Source organism: Hyaena hyaena, unplaced genomic scaffold (assembly GCF_003009895.1).
Source record: "Hyaena hyaena isolate Hyena2069 unplaced genomic scaffold, ASM300989v1 scaffold_150, whole genome shotgun sequence".
Taxonomy (NCBI): Eukaryota; Metazoa; Chordata; class Mammalia; order Carnivora; family Hyaenidae; genus Hyaena; species Hyaena hyaena.
Window position 1 is genome coordinate 2511706 of NW_024080782.1, and position 19805 is coordinate 2531510.

Sequence of the window (19805 nt, forward strand, 5' to 3'; positions counted from 1 at the left end):
TTCCTGCACACACACCAGGGCAAGCGCAAACATTTTTCTCGCCATCCTCCCGTTCGTTCTCTGCCTTTAGGCACAGCCTACCTAATGGTTCCTTTCAAATCTCAAGGAAAGGAGGAAAGGAAGTGCTACAGCCTGTCTCCCTTTGGAGAAGGGAACAAATTGCTTGCATTCTGACCAGTATGGAAGGAAGGCGATGGAAAGAGACCCCTCGCAGGCAGCAAACCTATTCACAAAATGCTCTCCATCTGCAATCATGAAGCCTCAATGCACGGCTAACATGACACATGGAAACAGACAGCAAACGACCGCAGGCGCCCTCGTGAACGCACGTCTGCAGCCCGGTCCGGGCGCAGTGTCCGCTCCATTATATAACGGGCCGGATTTCCGCGAGCCCCCGCCGAGCTCCCCCGCCCGGCGCCACTCCCGGTGCCAGCCCCATTACCTGTAGGAACGCTCCCCGCGCACTGTGTGCTTCCGGAAAGGAATGATGGTCCCGTTATCCTGGATGATGTCGTTGTTGTTCTCGCCATTTGGGGACAGGGTTTGGGTCGGACCAGGCATTGGCGCACTCCCGAGGTAGGGAACAAACCGCGGCGGGCTGGCTGGTGAGGAAGGTGGCTGCGTCTCGTCTTCCCGCTCGCCTGCTCCTCGCGCAGACCTCGCCTGCCGTCTGCTCGCTGGCTCCCTTCTCCCAGCTCGGCTCCCGCCCCGCCCTCCTGCGTCCCGCCCTCCCCGCTGCTGACGTCAAAGCGCCGGCAGCAGCACCGGGTCACGTGGCCAGGCCGGTCACCATAGCAACCCGCTAACTCATCACCTCGCCTCAATTCGCACTGGGCCGAGGCGTGACCATGCCAGCAGCTCCAGGCAGGCACCGGGGCAGGCCTACATCTGGCATGTAAAACCCCAGGCCACCCCTAGCCCCCCTCGCAGACTCGCCTCGTCTGAAAACCAGCTCTTCCTCTAACCATTTCCTTTCCGACCCGTGCTCCAACTGCAGCTGTGTACACAAAAGAACGATTCAGGCAGAGGGGTGTGGGAGACCCTTTAACTCCTTCAATACCAAGTTCTTACAGCATTCAAATTAAGCTCGGCTTGGTTTAAAAACATATATATGTAGAAAGATCTGGTGGCCTGCTCCTAGAAAATGTTCACCTTTCCAGCTTCCTCCCCCATTCTTTCAACAGCAGCAACCTCCTTCCCAAAAGAAGCCCCAAAGCTGAAAACCTAAGAGAAAGCTGTTTTTCCTTCTCATCACTGTAACCTTTCCTTTAGTAATGTGAAGATTAAAGGCTGCAAATTAAGAGATTTTCTGCACAAAAGAATTCTCAAAAGAGTTTAAAAGAACAGCCACCATTTTAGAACATGATGGTTACCCAAGACCTCCCAATACAAATTCTTAAACTGCCTCTTAATACCAATAATTAGCTTGTCATTTATTTTATTTTCATTTGAATTAAACAAGTCAACACTTAATTTAGTATGTGGAAGCTCTCAACGTTCTAGTTGTTCCATATCATTGCAATGCAGTTTTCAAATTCACTGCCTATGAGACAAGTACTATTATCATCACCCCTATTTTAAAATGAGTAAACTAGTGAGATTAAGTAACTTGCTCCAGGTCACAGAGCTAGGAAGTGGTGAACTGGAACATCAAAATGACATGCTTTTATCAATGCAATTGGACAGTACTGATCTATATTTAATGTGAGCTCATAAATATAGATCAAGGTAACAATCAAGTACTTTATGTACATTTGCAACATGACCACTGTGAACAGAGCTGTGAGCAGAATTGCTAGTACTAGGCAGTCAATGGATTAGATTATAAACTCTCAATAGACCCCAGATGCATCCATTGCTTTCCTTCAGAGAAGGGAAGAAGAGTTTAAAGAATTCTCTGCTTATCAGAAGTGGTCTCTGACCTTTTGTGGGGTAAGAAGGGAAGAACCAGGGTATAAAAAACAGCATAAATGTATGTAGCAGAAAGTACTAGGCTATCTGGCTCATCCTTTCACATCACCGTATGGTTCATCAGGTTTATCATTTTGTGGTATAGACATTAAAACACACACACACACACACACACACACACACACACACACACACACAACTTTGTCTTTCCTGACAATTCTCCAGTGTATCTCCCTGGTAATAAGTTATTTCTGGCACCAAGCTTCTAGATTTAGAATCAAATAGTTCACAACCCAGATGGTAATGATAATCTCAAACAAGAATTTTTTTGTTTTCTTTTTTTTTTTCTATTTTATATTCTTCTTTGGGGCTATGTTTTAGAGATTTTTGGTTTCTGCTTTTCCAGGGAACTAGTAGTGTACAAGTGGATTTTTTTTTTATCCATTTCTCTGCTTACATGAGATTTTTCCCCCTCATACAGTACTGACTTAAGACTTGCAAGGTACACAGATAAACATACCTAAGTACAAGAGATATACAGCAAGCTTCACATTGTACCCTGAGCAAAAGAGGCTTGAGAGTGTAGTCATTGCTACAAAGATCCACAGTTCCTCTTACTATTTCTGTTACTGGTCCCACCGTTGTCAATTTCCTCACGAATTTGTTCCCTTTCACCAAAGCTTCCTCTTTCTTTGGGGATAGTCTGAAGGCTAAAAGCACAGTCTACAAATCAAGTATTTAATGTTTTTAGAGTACATCCTTTCATTTTGGGTTCTTTAGTAGAGCCTACTTCTCCATGATCCCATACTGAAGTAATAGTCGGTGTTATCATGGGGACTAAATTTTTCAGAATTTGAATGTATAGCCAGCTCATTGACTATCCCAATTTATTTTGTGGAAATTATAGTCCCACTGTTTCTATGCTGCTTATGAAGGAGAGGACTATGGCCAAGAATTTGGGTTGATGGGCTAAAAGGGAGGGGTAGTGAGTCAGGTAAAGGAGGTATCTAAGAGTCCTTGTAAATCTTCTTCTAAGACTGCTGTGAGCCATGATACTATAAAGGGATCCAGAGAGCTCCAGAGACCTGTGATTACCTTCTGAGACACTGGGGTAACCGGGGTAATAATTTGAAAATACTAAACAGATGTGTTTTCATTCCTTTCCCCATAAATCAAGTAGCCTGGCAGCCATTCTCCCGTTTAGCCCTAGGGAAAAGGAGAGGGCAAATTCCACTTTGGGAAGGAGGATGTAGGATACAGGGAAACTGTAAAAAAAGGCAGGAAGGGCGAAGGAAGAGTCTACCCCTTCCAAACCCGATTGAGTATAAGGAGGAGGAGATGAAAGGAGGAAACAGCACATCCCCAAAGAGAGATGTTACAGAGGTTTCGTTTTGTTCTCAGCCTTAGAGACTTACTTTGACCTCCTTTCCCATTTGAGACTCTGACAAATAACCACCTCAACAAGTATCTCCCCAACACTTCCCTCCCCAAGCAAGGTACAGTCCCAGCACAATAAAGACTAAGGTCAGTGGCATGGTATGGGTAGGTGGAAGGGCCAGGGAGAAGGACATCTAAAAAACTGAACCATCACCCGAGAGATGGAGCTATTCAAAGACAGTCTAAACTCTAAGAGGTTAGAATTTTGTGAATTGGCAAGTTTAAAACCATTTGTTTTCCTACCTCTCACCAGGGTAAGAACTACCACATAGATCAATTATAGAAAAAATAATCATGCAAAAGCATCTATGAACATCTCATTATGGACTAAGGTTTTGTCTTATGTACATAGGTGTTTCTAAAATAAAATATATGCAGACCATTGTATTACATCTCCAACTGCCCCATGGAGAAATGGCTCCTCTCACCAAACATCAGGATTAAAATTGGGCCTCTGGAGCCAGGCAGATATGGTTCCCCTGCCTGGTTTCTCTACCTGCTAGCTGGCTATGTGACCAGAACAATTTACTTTGAATCTTTAAGATTTAGTTTCCTCACCTTCCTCACCTAGAAAGTAGGTGTAATAATACTGTTTTCATATGGTTGCTGTGCAGATTAAGTTACAGAATATATTTAAGGCAGTTAACACTGTGTCTGGCATATGACAAGTACTCTTTAGCAGTAAATGTTATTTTAAAATAACATGTAAGGGGGCGCCTGGGTGGCTGAGTCAGTTAAGTGTCCGACTTTGGCTCAGGTCATGATCTTATGGTTCATAAGTCTGAGCCTGGCATGAGGCTCTGTGCTGACAACTCAGAGCCTAGAACCTGCTTCATATTCTGTGTCTCCCTGTCTCTCTCTCTCTCTCTCTCTCTCTCTCTGCCCTTCCTCTGCTCATGGTCTATCGCTCTCTCAAAAATAAACATTAAAGAAATAAAATAATATGTAAGGCATATTCTTGTATATTAGAAACTGGCACAATAGGGAAAGTCTTGGACTTTTCCTCGAGGAACTCACAGGGTTGTAGTGTCCAAGATAAAAATACCAACAATTATAATACAACATAATGCTGTAAAAATGGTACCAAATAGGGTGACATAAACCCATAGAAGATGAGCACCTAATTTAGAATGGAAATTAGGAAGTCGGTCTGAAAAGTTTCCCCAAGGAACTATCGCCTAAACGTAGGATGACTAAAATAATATGTAAGTCATTATTATACCTTTTTTTGTTCACTTCCTATGTGCAAGATAGAATATAAGATCCTTTAGGGTAGGAGCTCCAACTCTTTTGTTCCCTGCTATCTCTGCAGCTCCTAGAATGGTGCCTGGCAGGTAGTAGGCACTAAATGAATACCCAATTCCTTCAGTTATTCAATATCTGATTTGATTCTCACAAAAACCCTAATGACAAAATGGAGGCAAAAAGAGGAAAAGCCACTTGTCCAGTATTGGCCCAATTTCTTGGCCCAAAAGTTCATATGCTTATCCATTAGGCTGTATTGCATTAAAAGAGAATGGTAGTGTAGTGGGAGGATAAAGGATTTCTCAGGCAGATACACTTAGGTACAGAGGTAGAAAAGGGAGTGAGGTCTCTGGGAAACAGCAATTTGTTTAGTGTGGACCAAGAGCAGAGTACACAGCAGCAAAAGATAGGGCAAGGACCAGGTATAGAAAGGTGCCATGACCCAGTGAAGGAGCTTGCCTTAATTCTGAAGGTGTTTTAGAAGCACGAAGTGCTGTAGGGAGAGAAATTAATGGTGCAACTTGTGGATCGCAAAGGCCTGATGCTGGTTGTAGTGTGGAGAATATTGGAGAAAGCTAACATGAGCCACACAGCAATAAAGCCCTCAACTAAACCAGTGGCCAAGGGGCTGTAGAAGAAAGCACAGATCTGAGCTCTTTGGAGGGTAGAATTGTTAGGATTTTCCAACTAACTGGGTGTGGGCACTATCACTGATGGAGATTAAGGGTGGTTAGTGAAGGAGAACGACATTTCAAATGAATTCCAAGTTTATGGCTTGGGTGAACAAACAGGTAATGGGATCCTTTATCAAGCTAGGAAATTACAGATTGAATTGCCCTTCTGAGCTGTCAAGGTGTTTGTATATAGAGAAGTACCTCTAGGACACCTGAGTGGTTAAGAATGAGTGGTTACTGGGTTTCACACATAGTGGGTGTTCATTAAATATTTATTGAATAAAGGAATATATGGGTCCTTGAATTTATTTGGTATGCTTGACTTGGAGATACATAGGATTTGGAGGAAATTATCTCAAAAATGATCATTGAAGATGTAGGTATTGGTGCCCTCAGAGTGAAAGAGAAGGCTCAGCATGGAACTCTTTAAAAACCCAGGAATAAAAGAGAAGCCTGCAAAGACAGGGGGATTTTGCCTGGTGGGGCAAATCAAAGAGGCAGTGGTTTCACTGTGCCCAGAGGAGACACTAATTTCAAAAAGAAATCTCTCAGGACAAATGTCACAAAGTTTGAATCATAGAAGGGCAGAGAAGGGTTTATCAGATTTGAGGTCTTCTCAAAAGGTATTTTTAAGAAGTTGGACTGCAGATCAGACCCATTAATTATTACTGAAGAAAATAAAGAAATAATCAAGCATGGAGAACTGTAATTCTCTGCAAAATCACTAATATTCTGACTAAACCAAGATATTCAAAGAAGGAGGAAAGAGTAAATCAAGGTTCATACATAGTGTTGGCAACTAACAGGAATCAACAAGTATTTGCACTAAAAAGTTTCCAGCAATATTGGAGGGGCCAATATGTTCATTAATGAGCATGTGTTAAGCACCAGATGAACTGACTGACCTTTCCTGTAAGCCCCCATTCTAGTGGGGTCATGACCCACATCCCAACAAAATGATAAAACATATTTAAAATGCATGTTTAGGGAACAGGATTACTAAGTCAGACCCAGAGGACACAGAGCCATGAGAGTAACAAGCAAGAAAAGGAAACCATGGGATGTCTCAAACACAGGCCCACTCAAGGAAGAGCAACCTGGGCACCAACACAGATTTTAATTTTCAGAGTTCCTAGGCTATAGCACAATCACCTTTCCCTAGAGACTTCGGCCAGCAAGCACTTGGTCTACTTCTCTAACACGTGAAGTTCTTCTAGGACAGGGATTTTGTACTATCTTGTATTTGAGAAATCAAGAAGACTATCCAGAGAAGATCTGAAATTATTAGCTAGGAATGGATGTTAATCCTGATTCTCTCCCAAAGCCCTTACTCATCACAAATGCCTTTTCCAGGTGAAAACGTATTCACTGAAGCTGATAATCGCTGATGTCAAAGGCATTCACAGCTGTCACACCACTTTAGATGGGGGGCTTCCTTAGATTGTTATCACCTCCGAATGCAGACAGAAGATTCCACTTAGCAGTCACACTGCTGCCCTGGGACAAGTAATTTCTCCCATGTGTATGTCCTAGGACGTTTTCCAGTAGAGAATGACAGAGACAAGTTATCAATCAATAGCTTAAAAATATGCTCCACATCCAAAATAATAACAGTGGAATATACAATGTGCCAGCCAGTAGTGCTAGTCCTGAATTGCATTGGTGGCATAGAAATGTATTTGGGATTGATTCTTTCTCACTACTTTTAATCCCAAGGCATGGAAGATTTTTATTAGTTCTTTCTTTAGATCTGATGAGAATTTTATGGTATGTAGATGCCTCCTGATTTTTAGTAATAGCCTTTTACTTAAAATTAGTGAATAAGGTTCCCCCCCCCCATGAAGCCCCCTTTAAAGACACTTAAAAGGTGTGCTCATTCATGACTGACTTTTGAGATTATTTGTCCTTGATTCCTTACCAGCCATATGTATCGCTATTTTGATATATTCATATAGAATTTTGCAATCCTCCTCCCTATCTGCTGGCAAAATAGCAAGGTTTCCATAATGTCAAAACACAGAACATGCCACTGCCCAAGATGTCTTGTGTGTTGGAATTTTCTGATGTGCATTTCCTTGGATTTTCTCAAGCTTGGATGTAATTCTGTGGAATAATTCATAGACCATGATGGGAATGCAATTTAAAAACACTCAGAGCATTATGATTTCTGTAATCATTCAATCAAATCTGTGCAATGTGAGGTTTCAGTCTATTAAATAAAAATGTGCTTTTGAATTATACCAGCTGGCTAAATTTAAGAGCCTTAAATATGTTTTCCATGAAAATACAATGTGATAAATGCTATTATTGAAAAATGTATTAAGTATCCCAGAAATATAGAAACTAAAGTAACCATGCCTGGGGAGAAAGGTAAAGCTTCACCCAAGGCACTGATATTTTTACCAGGGCTCATTCATTCAACAAATATTTACAGAGTACCTACTATGTGCCAGGAATAATTCTAGGTATTGAAAATACAGAAATTAACAAAAATAGACAAAATTCCCTGCTCTCATGGAACTTACACTTGGGTGAATGTGTATGTCATGGAGTTGAGGGGATAGTCAGAAGAGAGGAGTTCAGAAAGATAACAGAGGGACCAGAATGTGCAGGGCTTTGAATGGCCATCGTAAAGACTTCCACTTAAAACCAAAGTTAGAAACTATGTATTCGTAGTTGTGTTAGCAGCATCTGCTCACACAGATGTGGAATTCTAACAAGACAACAATAGCAATAGGAATACTTAATGTTTACTGACTACTTTTTAATGGGCCAAGTACTAGTCTTTAGTTGAACAGGTACTTTTAATCATCAGAAGTTTATGAGGAAGGAGTGATTTTAAATCTCACATGTCAGAGAAGGTAACTAGTTAAAAATAACTTAGCCTGATCACCAGCCAGGAAGTGGCAAAGCTGGGCAGGAACATACCTGCCAGATGTCAGAGTAGTCATTCTCATTCACTAACAACAGCTTGCCTTCCACTGGAGGCTGATAAAACCTGGGGATGAGAATGCAGAAACTAAGGTTGGAGAGTAGCAGGGACGAGATAGCAGAAGGACATAGAGGCAAGAGAATGTAGATTGCTGCTCTGAAGGCAATTAATTTGGTCAAGGGAGTAAGGAGGTAAAGCCAGAAAAAGACTGAAGGCAGGGACAGCAAGGACGGGGTGGGAAGTTGTGCTGAACAGCACTATCCATGGGAAGGGGTTGGAAGAAGTGGAAGGATAGAAGTTGAAAATTATGGTTAAGGAAAAGGTGGGGTGGGGTGTGGTAGGAAGAGATAACCAGGATTTGGGGTTAGCAATATACATGATTAATAGAGACAAAGGATTTTCTTACCCTTTATTGAATGTAATTAACTTTTTCCTCCCCCCTGAGTAAACCTCAACTATCAATGTCCATTTCTTTGCTCTCTTCTGGAGGAAGACAACAGGCACTTTTTTTTTTTTTTGATACTTGTTTCCAAAGTTAAAATCTGCTTTCATTTTCACTGTGCCAAGATCGTTATAATTCAACCATCCAGCTATAGACATGATTATTTGAGTGCTCTCATGGAAATGTGTCTGAGTCCAAGTTCATGAAATTCTTTTATTTCCTTCCCCTATTTTATTTCCATCTTAACTAAAGCACATCTTGTTAAATTGAAGGGACAAAAGTCATCTTGGGCTCAACTGTGTGGCAAGAGAAATGATGAGACTGTAGGTACAATTGACAAATAATCTTCCAGAAGGCCTCAGAAGTTTTCAAGAGAGGATTTCCTTAGGGCTCCCAAAAGTCAACTCACCTATTTGGCTTTATTTCTGATTTGATATTAGGAAGTTCAGACGGAGTGAAGAGACTCATTAATATAAATGTGAAGCCAGGAGGCAGCCAGAACTCAGGCCACCAGCAGCAACCAGGGACATTTTGGGAGGGTGGGGCTTCTCTGTCAAGTATGATGTACATGACAGCAGAGCTGTGGCTCATGGATGTCTCCTCTACAGAGTGTCAAGGGAACATGAGGCCAGCAGCTGGGAAGCAGTGTGAGTAATGGAAGAGAAATTCCCCAATTTCTGACCTCATCCAAATAAAATTTTTAAGAAGAAAATTAAAGAAGCTTAGTTCATTAAAAAAAGAAGAATGCAACTGGAAATCATGAAGACTGTTTCTATCAGAAATGTTTTAATTAGAGCTTATACTGTGTTTAATCAAGAGCTCATAAGGCCAAGTACCTTCATGTCCTTAATTCGAATTCACTGAACATCTACAGAACATGAACATGAAGGGCCCAACTACAAAGTAGAGCACATGAAAACAAAGGGTCACCTTCAGCTAGCTTCCATTTGATTCTATATGAAGTTATCAGATTCTTAGGAAAAACAAAAGGATCTTAGGCTCAACAACATGGAAAACCACAATGAGTTAATAATCAGTTGACAGAGCTCCAATCAATTCTTTGGATTAGATCTCCTCCAAGGCTTACATCTCATACTTTCCCCCAAGCACTTAAATTCCAGTCTTCAGGGAGGATCCTATCAGCCTTTCAGGATGCAATGGGATCATTATAAACAAAAAGCGATGGCATGTCTAGTGAAATTTTATTACTTTTTATCTTTCCATCCTTCTGGGAACTATTCCTTCAAACCTTGTGATACTGAGTTTGACAGTTATAATATTCCATATTCCTGGCCCTAAGGTTCAGAGTTAGGCCTATGATCAAGCTATTTAGAATACTCTAGCTTTAAAAAACATTAAAGCTGCAGTGTGTGTGTGTGTGTGTGTGTGTACACACACATGCATATGCTTGTACTTGGGGTAGGGCAGAGATAATAGCCTCCTTACTAAAGATAGCACTCTAGAATTGAGAAAATATTGCATAAGTTGTTAAGAAATAAAAGGCATCCAAATCTGAAAGAAGTAAAACTGTGGCCCATGACATGATATTACATATGAAAAATCCCAAGGACTCCATGAAAAACCTGTTAGAATAAATGAATTCAGTAAACTTGCAGGGTATAAAAATCAGCATACAGAAATCGTTGCATTTCTAGATACTAATCAACTATCAGAGAAATTAAGAAAGCATTTCTAATGAGATCAAAAAGAATAAAATACCTAGGAATAAACTTAACCAAAGTAGGTCAAAAACCTGTACCTTTAAAACTATAAGATACTGATGAAAAAACTGAAGACACAGATATTCCATGCTCATGGATAATATTGTTAAAATTTTCATACTATCCTAAGCAATCTACACATGCAATGCAATCCCTGTAAAAGTTCCAATGGAATTTTTCAGACAAATAAAAACAGAAAATTCAACTTTTATAGGAAACTACAAAAGATTCAGAATAGACAAAGCAATCCTAAGGACAAAGCTGGAGGCATCACACATCCTGAGGTCAAACTAGATTACAAAGCAGTAGTAATCAAAACAGTATGGTACTGGCACAAAAACAGACACATAGATCAGTGGAACAGAATGGAGAGCCTAGAAATAAACCAATATACACAGGATTAATTTATGACAAAGGAGGCAAGAATATATAATGGGGAAAGAACAGTATCTTCAGTAAACGGTGCTGGGAAAATTGGACAGCTATATACATTAGAATGTAGCTGGACCCCTACATCATACAGATAAATGCCTAATAGATTACATACTTAAACAGAAGACCTAAAACCTTAAAATTCCTAGAGGAAAACATAGGGGTTAAGCTCCTTGGTATCAGTCTTGGCAATTATTTGTTGGATTTGACATGAAAGCAAAGTCAACAAAAGCAAAAACAAACAAGTGCGACTACATCAAACTAAAAACCTCCTGTATAACAAAGGAAACAATCAGTAAAATGAAAACAACCATTAAATTAGAAAATATTCGCAAGTCATATTTGCCAAGGTGTTAATATCCAAAATACATAAAGAACTCTTACAATTAAATAGCAAAAAAAAAAAAAAAAAATCTGATTTTAAAAATAGAGGGGAACTCAAGACACATTTTTCCAAAGATGATATACAAATGACCAACAGATACTTGTAAAAGTGCTCCACATCACTAATTATGAAGGAAATACAAATCAAAACCACAATGAGGTTATCACCTCACACCTATTAGAATGGCTAGTATCAAAAAGACAAATGTTGGCAAGGATGTGGAACAAAAGGAATCCTCATCCATTGTTGGTGAGACCGTAAATTGGTACAGCCACTCTGGAAAGTAGTATGGAGTTTCCTCAAAACGTGAAAAATACAGGCACCATATGATCCAACAATTCTACTTCTGGGTTGTTATAGGAAGAAAATGAAAAAAAAAAAAAAAAAAACCTGAAAACTATCTGCACTGCCGCATTCATAACAGCATTGTTCACAATGGCTAATACATAGAAGCAACCTAAATGTACAAGGACACATGAATGGATAAAACAACAACAACAAAACCAACCATGATAACATTTCCCCCCAGATTGGAATAGTATTCAGCCATAAAAAAGAAAGATCTCTTGCCATTTGGGACAACATGGACAGACCTTGAGGGCATATGCAAAGTGAAAAAAGTAATAAAGAGCAATACCAAATGATCTTATTTGTGGAATCTAAACCAACCAGCCAACCAACCAACCCCCTAAACAGAGATACAGAGAATAGTTTGGTGGTTACCAGAGGTGAGGGTTGAGAGGTAGGTGAGTGGGTAAAGAGAGCCCAAAGGTACAAACTTCCAGTTATAAAATAAGTCCTGAGAATATAATGTACAACATGGTGACAATTGTAATACTGTATTACACATTTCAGAGTTGAGGGAGTAGACTTTAAAAGTTCCCATTTTCAAAAACAAAAAAACCCATTTGTAACAATGTGTGGTGATGGATAGGAATTAGACTAATTGTGATCATTTCCAATATATACAAATATCAAATCATTATGTTTTACACCCAAAACTAACACAATGTTATATGTCAATTATATCTCAATTTAAAAAAGAAAATATAGTATAAATTGTATAGTTACTATCTTTGCAAGGAGTAGATGTTGAATGAGATCACAGTTAGGATTAATGGACTACTCAGATTTGAATCCAGATGCTGGTCCTTCAAAATTAAGTAACTTTGACAAATTACTTCCTTCTAGTTTCAGCTTTTTCATCCATAAAATGGGGCATATAAAGATTTACGAAGTAACACTTTGAGATAAAAGTGAGGTTCTTGCTTTATCCACGGAGGCTTCAATTTTTTACACTTTTCCCTTCAGAGGTTTGATCTATTTCTCCTCTCTTTGAATCTAGTGACAGCTTTGAGGAATAGACTTTGAGCAATATATTTTATTGGCATAAAAATTATGCCAACTAGTTCCTAGCCTTACAATAACTAGCAGCTTGGTCTCTTGAAAGCCAGCTGCCCTATAAGAAGTTTAACTATCCTCCATCAAAATGCTGTGGGAAGTATAAGTCATGGAAAGAGGCTCTGTAGGAACAGATCATGGGGAGGAGGAGAGCAGGGAAAGAAAAGGAGCGATAGGGAAAGGCGGTGAACCCGCAGAGTTCCGAGGTCCATGACTGAAGAAGCATTTTATGGTCCCAGCCACCACAGCTAATAGTGATCCACTATGTGGATCAGAGATAAATTTCCTAGCCAAGACCTTCCTAAATTCCTGATCCACAAAACCAAGAGCTATAACAAAATGGTTAAGTTGGGGGATCACCTGTTTGACAGGAATATAGATAACAACAACACCCTACTGATTCCCTATTGTTGCATAAGGGATCACTCCAAAACTTAGTGGCTTAAAACAGCAATAACTATCTTTTATTTTGCAAGCTGACTGGATACAACTAGCAGGTTGTCACTTATGGTCTCTCAAGCAGTTGTAATTAGAAGGTAGCCAACTACTGAAATCCTTTTAATGGCTTTCTCAGCCTCAGAACTGGTGGTTGATGTTGCCTTCTGGTTGGGACCTCAGTTGGAGCTCTTGTGCAACACCCACACACACCTCTCCACATGATTTGGGGTCCCTCACAATATGGCTGCTGGATTCCAAGCATGATTATCCCTAAAGAACAGGCAGAAGAGCATGAGGTTTCAGAATCTACTCTTAGAAGTCCCAAAGCATAACTTCTATCATACTTTGCTGGTAACCCAGATGCAAGGAGGGATACGGACTCCATAAGAATCATAAATGGGAGGATGTCAATATCACACTTTAAGAGAAATGCATGGTAGCCATCTATGAAAAATAGATTCTGATACCCACACACTCGGTTCTTCCTCCTTACTCCCCATTTTTTCTTCACAAGGTTGTTTAAGAATTTGAGAGAAGAAAAAAAACTGGTGCTCAAGTACCGAGTTTCAAAAGAGACCTTAAAGCCCCTGGCATGGAGAATAACCTGAAAAAAATTTGTGAGCCTCAGAAGTCTGATTTTCAAGTATTAAAGGCTTAAGATCTTTGAATGACTCAGAACTTGAAGTTCATGCTATAAATCACAAGACCACATGAATAGTTGGAGACTGTTGAGGTAGGAGGATGATGAGTGATCCTGAGAAGGGTTCCTGCCCTCTCTCCTGTTCCCAGCCATGCCTCAGGCCAATGGGAATCCGGAAGTAGAAGGAATCTGTCCTTTGCTTTATATCTGGAACCCTAAGTGAAGGCAAAGCCACAGAGAAGTTTCTAACTCATCACAATGTAGAACATGAGAGGACAGATGCGACTGAGGCTTAGCAGCATATGGATTTTTCTGCAGAGAGGCCAAATATTTCTGAGGAGAGAGGGAGAGCACACCTGACCCCATGGGGTAGCCACAGAAACATTAGCAGAGAATAGATGTCGTCTGCTGACCAAGCAGGTTTTCCTGAGGGAGAGTTGCCAGGAGAGCTACTTGAAAAATAAGACCTTCATTCAGGTTTCTAGAAGCACCTTGTAAAAATATGGTGTGGTGTCCACAGTCATCACTGTCTTCCCTCACTTACTGAATAAGCAAGCCAGAGGTGGAAGCAGAAATTAGGTTGGCGCCACTGGTTTGGATGATGCACGGTGCGTTTAATGAGGAAGCGTCTACCTCACTCGGCCCCCGTCCTTGTCACCTCTCCTGCTTGAACTGTACCCACATCCAGCACTCAGTTCTCACTCCTCACAATCTCCACCCCCATCCTTGTCTCTGATTCTGTCACTGTCTCTGTTCATTTCACAGCGACACACAAGCCACAGAGGCCCCTCCTTTTTCTTCTACCTCAGGTCCTACTGCACACCTACTATCTCATGCCTAGATGAGAAAACTCCTGAGAGGTTTCTTTACTTCCTTACTCTTATTTCTCAAGGCTTTTGACCTCCCACCATAAGAGATATCTTTCATCCCCTCTGTTTCAAATGTCTTCACTGGTTTCCTATCACTTTCAGGATAAACATTCCAAGTTCTGCTTTTGACGCCGAAGTGCCCTATACAATCTAATTCCCTTTAGAAACCTATCCCTCACCATATATAGTAAGGATGGGATTTAATTTGGTTTTACCTCTTCACCTGGAATGCTAGTTCTGCCTCCTGTTGTCAGCATAGGAAACTGAGAGAAGAGTCTGTAAATGTTTCTATTTTGTTCTTTTGTTTCTTAAGTAGGCTCCCTGACCAGCGTGGAGCACAACTCAAGGCTTGGACTTATAACCCTGAGATCAAGACCTATCTGGAAATCAAGAGTCAGATGCTTCACTGACTGAGCTACCCAGGCACCCCAATATTTCTATTTTGAATCCTTCACATAGGCTCTTGTAGAAATGGATCCTTCCCTCTGATTATTGTATTGGATTATGTTCAGTGGGACTGCTAGACCTCTAGGCTATCATTTGAAAATAACTTCAGCTTGCCTCAGGATAAAGCAAGGAAGAGGATAGCAACTCAGGTCAAATGAATTATGACATAAGTGTAACAGTATCTGAGTTGTCGTCTCTTTAGAGTCCCTGTCCATCCAGGACATTCAGGACGAGGAGAGAAAGCCAGGAACATTCAGCTACCACCATCTCATCTTCACAACTGCACTGACTAATCAAGTTACATCATGAAAACCAGAATCTCTGTTTTCAGCAGATTAAACTATCAGCTTAAAAATTGACACGCAATTCTTGGGTGGCTCAGTTGGTTAAGTGTCTGACTTTGGCTCAGGTCATGATCTCATGGTCCGTGAGTTTGAGCCCCACATTAGGTTCTGTGCTGACGGCTCAGAGCCTGGAGCCTGCTTCAGGTCTATCTGTGTGTCTCTCTCGTTCTCTCAAAAAATAAACATTAAAAAAATTCACAGGCAATTCTTGCTTGGAAGAAATAAGGCTGCATAGTGTTGCTATTTCCTATGTTCAAAGTTCTGCAGAGGGGAAGTTCTGAGGCTGGATATCAAGTCCAAAAAAAGTTTCTCTGGTTGGTCAGTTACATTTGGACACAACCTGCTGAACAGCAGCCTTGCATTCTGCATGCAAAACACTCGACTCTGGGTAAAGTAAATCATTCCACAAGTGGTCCTCCTCCCACATTCACATTACTTGAGAAGAGTTCCTGAAGTTTGGACACAGCTCTGTGGAGCTGAGCCAGCAAACTTCACAGTGGTTATGAAACAGCTGCAAATCCACGCTTAGGTCATGCCTTGTACAAATACTATATAAAGGACACATTCACATCGAGAAAGGGAATGTGGCTTTGCTAGTGCTCGTAAAGGTGAGCCGCCTGATTTCACGAAGATGACAGTAACAACCTCCTGGGGGGGTTGTTTCCTAATAAAGTGATTCTAGGATGTACAGTCAACCTGGATTACTTCTCAGATTTTCTTTTCCTAAAAAAATTTTTTTTCATATTTTCTCCAATCCCCCTCCTCCAAATCAAAAGAAAATAATTTACTTCCCTCTTCTAAATCCATCACTTTAGCCGTTCACAACATGGAAGCCAAGAACCCAACCACAAACCAAAACAAAAACAATCTGACCGCTCAGCTTTTTCACTCAGATTTTACCTGGAAAAACAGAATGCCCTCCAGCAAGGGGAGATGTTGTCATCTCCAAAGATTAGGGTTCCCGAGAAGATCTCTTTCGGATACCCTTGAAATATCAGTCAGGCAACTGTGAGAGCCAAGTTTTCTGTGTGATTTTACACAATTATCATTCTCTGCAAAATGGAAAATAGGAGCTCAGTGAAGCTTTGGATTCTGTTTCAAAGATTTTATTAATTTTATTAATCTTGAGATTGTTTCCATTTGCTAAAGAGAAGTTCTATGGTTCTAAACTGAAATGGATTTTGTAAAATGCTTTCTTCTAATTGCAGTATGAAAAAAGTGGCATTTTAGTCAAAAAGCCTTCAGCAAATAATCCTGAGAGGGGAATGATGTCAGGCTGTGAATGAGGAGGAGGACCTGGAGAATTCAAAGTTTAGGAGGAGGTTTCAAAAGAGCTCTATTTTTCCCAGCTTCAAGTTAGGTGTTAAAAAAAAAAACAAACAAACTTGTAGTAAACAGGATCAAGTAAATAGGATCAAGCACAGGAAGTTGCTAAAATCCCAGCTCAAGGTAGCAGAGCAGGATTAGAAGCTCCCTGAAAACTCTAATATTCAGAGCCCTGGAGCTTTGAGAGTTTCGAATGCAACAAAACATGGGCATTTTCCCCCAGTCACAAATCAAATCATCGAAAGATTCAATAGAGCCCATATACACACTATTAACCTGAAGCATCAGTTTTTGTTGACCTGAAAGTTTTGACCAGAAAAGTGCTATTTTGTTTATTCTTTCCTTTGGTCAATGGAGGTTCTTTAGGATAATATATTTGACATTTATAATTAAATAAAAAAATATTTGACCTAATGACAAATATCACTTAATACAGTGGCCACATTTTCATTTCTTGGGCAGCCCACAGAAATACTATTAAGGAACACCGAGGCATCAGTAAATTTAGAAAGAAGTATATTATCTGTATCACTTTTTCAGTAGCTTCAAGTTTAGATTATGCTCCTCAGAGTCTGAAAGGATTATACATCTTTGTTTTATTCCTTAAAAAACAAACAAACAAAAAAAAACCCCATCCTGTTCTGTCATCTACCAAACCACCAAATCCTACCCATTCTTCTCCAGTTGCCTCTTTGTTTCCATTTTTTTCTTTGTTTCCATAATCCTGTCATATGAAATACAGACAAATGTGAAAATTTCCAAGAGTCTATCAGTGCTCTTCTTTCAATCCATTTAACACATGTGACTGTTAGTAATTTATAGAATCTGCAGAAGAATTTGAGGACATACAGAATGTGTAACATTAAAAACAAACATCTCTCTTACTACTTTCCCTTACCCCTATAGTCCCATTTTAGATAATTAATCTTTTTGAACTATTTTGTTTTTAATTCTCCTGGGGTGACAATTGTAGCTTTAAAAATTTAGGAATGTTCTATTCTTGATTTATCAACCCAGTATATTCTACAGTGAAAGAAATCCAACACCACTTCTGTTATTTCTTGCATGTTTCAATTATTGGTACTCTTGCCCAATATTCCAGGGGTTACCATTATAATTTTAAGCAACAGTCTTTAAAATCCTACTTCTTGACTCATTCCAAGGAAGGTGACCTATTGGCTCTCCATTTTAGGTCTCTTCTCAACCTTTTCTGTTTTCAATTTTCTTGGTTTTACCATTATGTCTCCTTGATCCTCTATATTTACATTATATTCTCTGATTATAGTTAAGGCTTCTTTGTTTTGACTGGAGATTGCTTCTAAACTTGAAGTCTAGTAAATGGCACTTATGAATAGGTCATTTCTTTTCAAAATCAAGAGGTATCACCCTTCATAGATAAAGAAATATCTCATTAAATCTTGCTATCAGAATATTAACAAAACCATCAAGGTCAAATGGATCATCTTTCTGGAAGAGGTCATTAATTATTCAAAAACATGCCTCATTTTAAGATTAAAGTTGAATCTTACCATATATATGTATTTGATCTATCTTTATCTAAAAACCTGGGCTTTCCTAGAGATTTTAACTGTTTTTTTCCCGCCAGAAGAAACCTATACCATCATTGTCTAATAAAGAATACTCAGATTTCAACTCTAAATTTATGTAAAATTGGACTTTTTTCTGCAAGACCTTCCTCATTGAACTTATTTCGACCAATTGCTTTGATATTATTGCTGGCATTTTGGTATTTGTTATAATTGGACCCTTCCCAGTATTTCCATGGTTTTTAGATGCTATGTTATCCTTTATGTTTTTTCTCTCTTATTTTCCTAGGCTATATCTTCAAGTTGTTTGAAAAGCAAAAGAGGTAAAGTTTTCAAGCCTTCAGGTCAGAAAAGTTCTCCTTGCTCTCATACTTTCATAGTTAGGCTGAGTACAGAATTCTAGTTCCAAAATCCATTCCCACAGAGCTTTGAAAGCCTGGTTCTATGGTCTCCCAGCCTCCAACACTATGTACCAAAGTTTATGTCATTCAGGGGAATACTTGTGTTGATAATCTTCTTATTGTCTGACTTTCCACTCCAGAAGCCCTAAGGCTTTTCTTTATCTTGAAATCTCACCAAGATGGGTAAAGGTTTGGCCTCTTTTCAACTGAATCTTTAGACCTTTCTTTCTGATGTCTGTGTTTTTTCCTTTCAAGACTCTTAAACTTTGTTGGAACTTCTAGATCATCCTTTGGAGACTATATTTTCCACGTTTTTTTGCTTTATACTCTGGAATACACTCTGTTTACATTCACAAAGTCTTCCCTTGACTTTTTTTTCTTTTCATTTCTTCAATGTTTATTTTTTATTTTTGAGAGATCATGAGTAGGGGAGTTACAGAGAGGAAAGGGGCACAGAGGATCTGATGTGGGATCTGTGCTGACAGGCAGTGAGTTGGATGTGGGGCTAGAACACATGAACTGCAAGATCATGACCTGAGCCAAAGTTGGACACCTAACTGATTGAACCACCCAGGCACCCCAATTTTTTTTTTTAAAGGAAATGGGTAGTATATGATGAACACAATACTTTTCATTCTAAGGATTGATTTTTGTTTTCTTCTAGTCTTAGAAATATTTCATCTGGATTATAATAATTCTTTGAATTGTTTCAACTTTTCTTTCCCCATATTTTTGTCTTAAAAAAATTTTAATAGCAGTATAATCCTGTCCCTTTTCCATATTCTAGAAGTTTGTCAATTTCTAGTCCTTATTCCTATTTTCAGAACTGCCATGAATTTTTCTTTATAAAATTTTTATTTCAACTGATCATCTGGAGAGAAGAAAAGCAAATCTAGGTTTAGATGACTGTCCTAGAACTCAACATTTCTAGGTGACTGCAATGTGTTCATTATTTCCTACTATCTGAAATACGAAGTTTAAAGACAAAGTTTAAATGAATTAGTCTGGTACTTGGAATTCAGCACAGTTTGATCATAGTTCATCTTTTTTCCTTAATCCTCCAGTTATCACATTAAAGAATCAGTCATTCCCTCAATGGTCTCTGCTGTTCCTTATACCTTCTGACTGGTACCTGGAATGGTCTTTTTCCTCCTCATCTAACTCATGGGTTTACAAATACAGGCTCAGTTCAAAGTCCATCTTCTCTGAAGTC

General features: G+C 39.6%; 1 protein-coding gene across 2 annotated transcripts in view; it reads right to left on the reverse strand.

Moving 5' to 3' along the window:
• MAPRE2 (microtubule associated protein RP/EB family member 2) overlaps positions 1 to 19805 on the reverse strand; it is a 129346-nt gene that overhangs the window by 97157 nt on the left and 12384 nt on the right. Inside the window, exon 1 of one of the 2 annotated variants that reach the window (XM_039238888.1) lies at positions 443 to 701. The exons of the other annotated variant lie outside the window; for it this stretch is intronic. Within the exon in view, the coding sequence (XP_039094819.1) occupies positions 443 to 561 (119 nt within the window). The 5' untranslated portion in view covers positions 562 to 701. Of the gene's footprint in view, positions 1 to 442; positions 702 to 19805 lie in introns of those variants that run through there. 2 annotated transcript variants of the gene reach the window in all.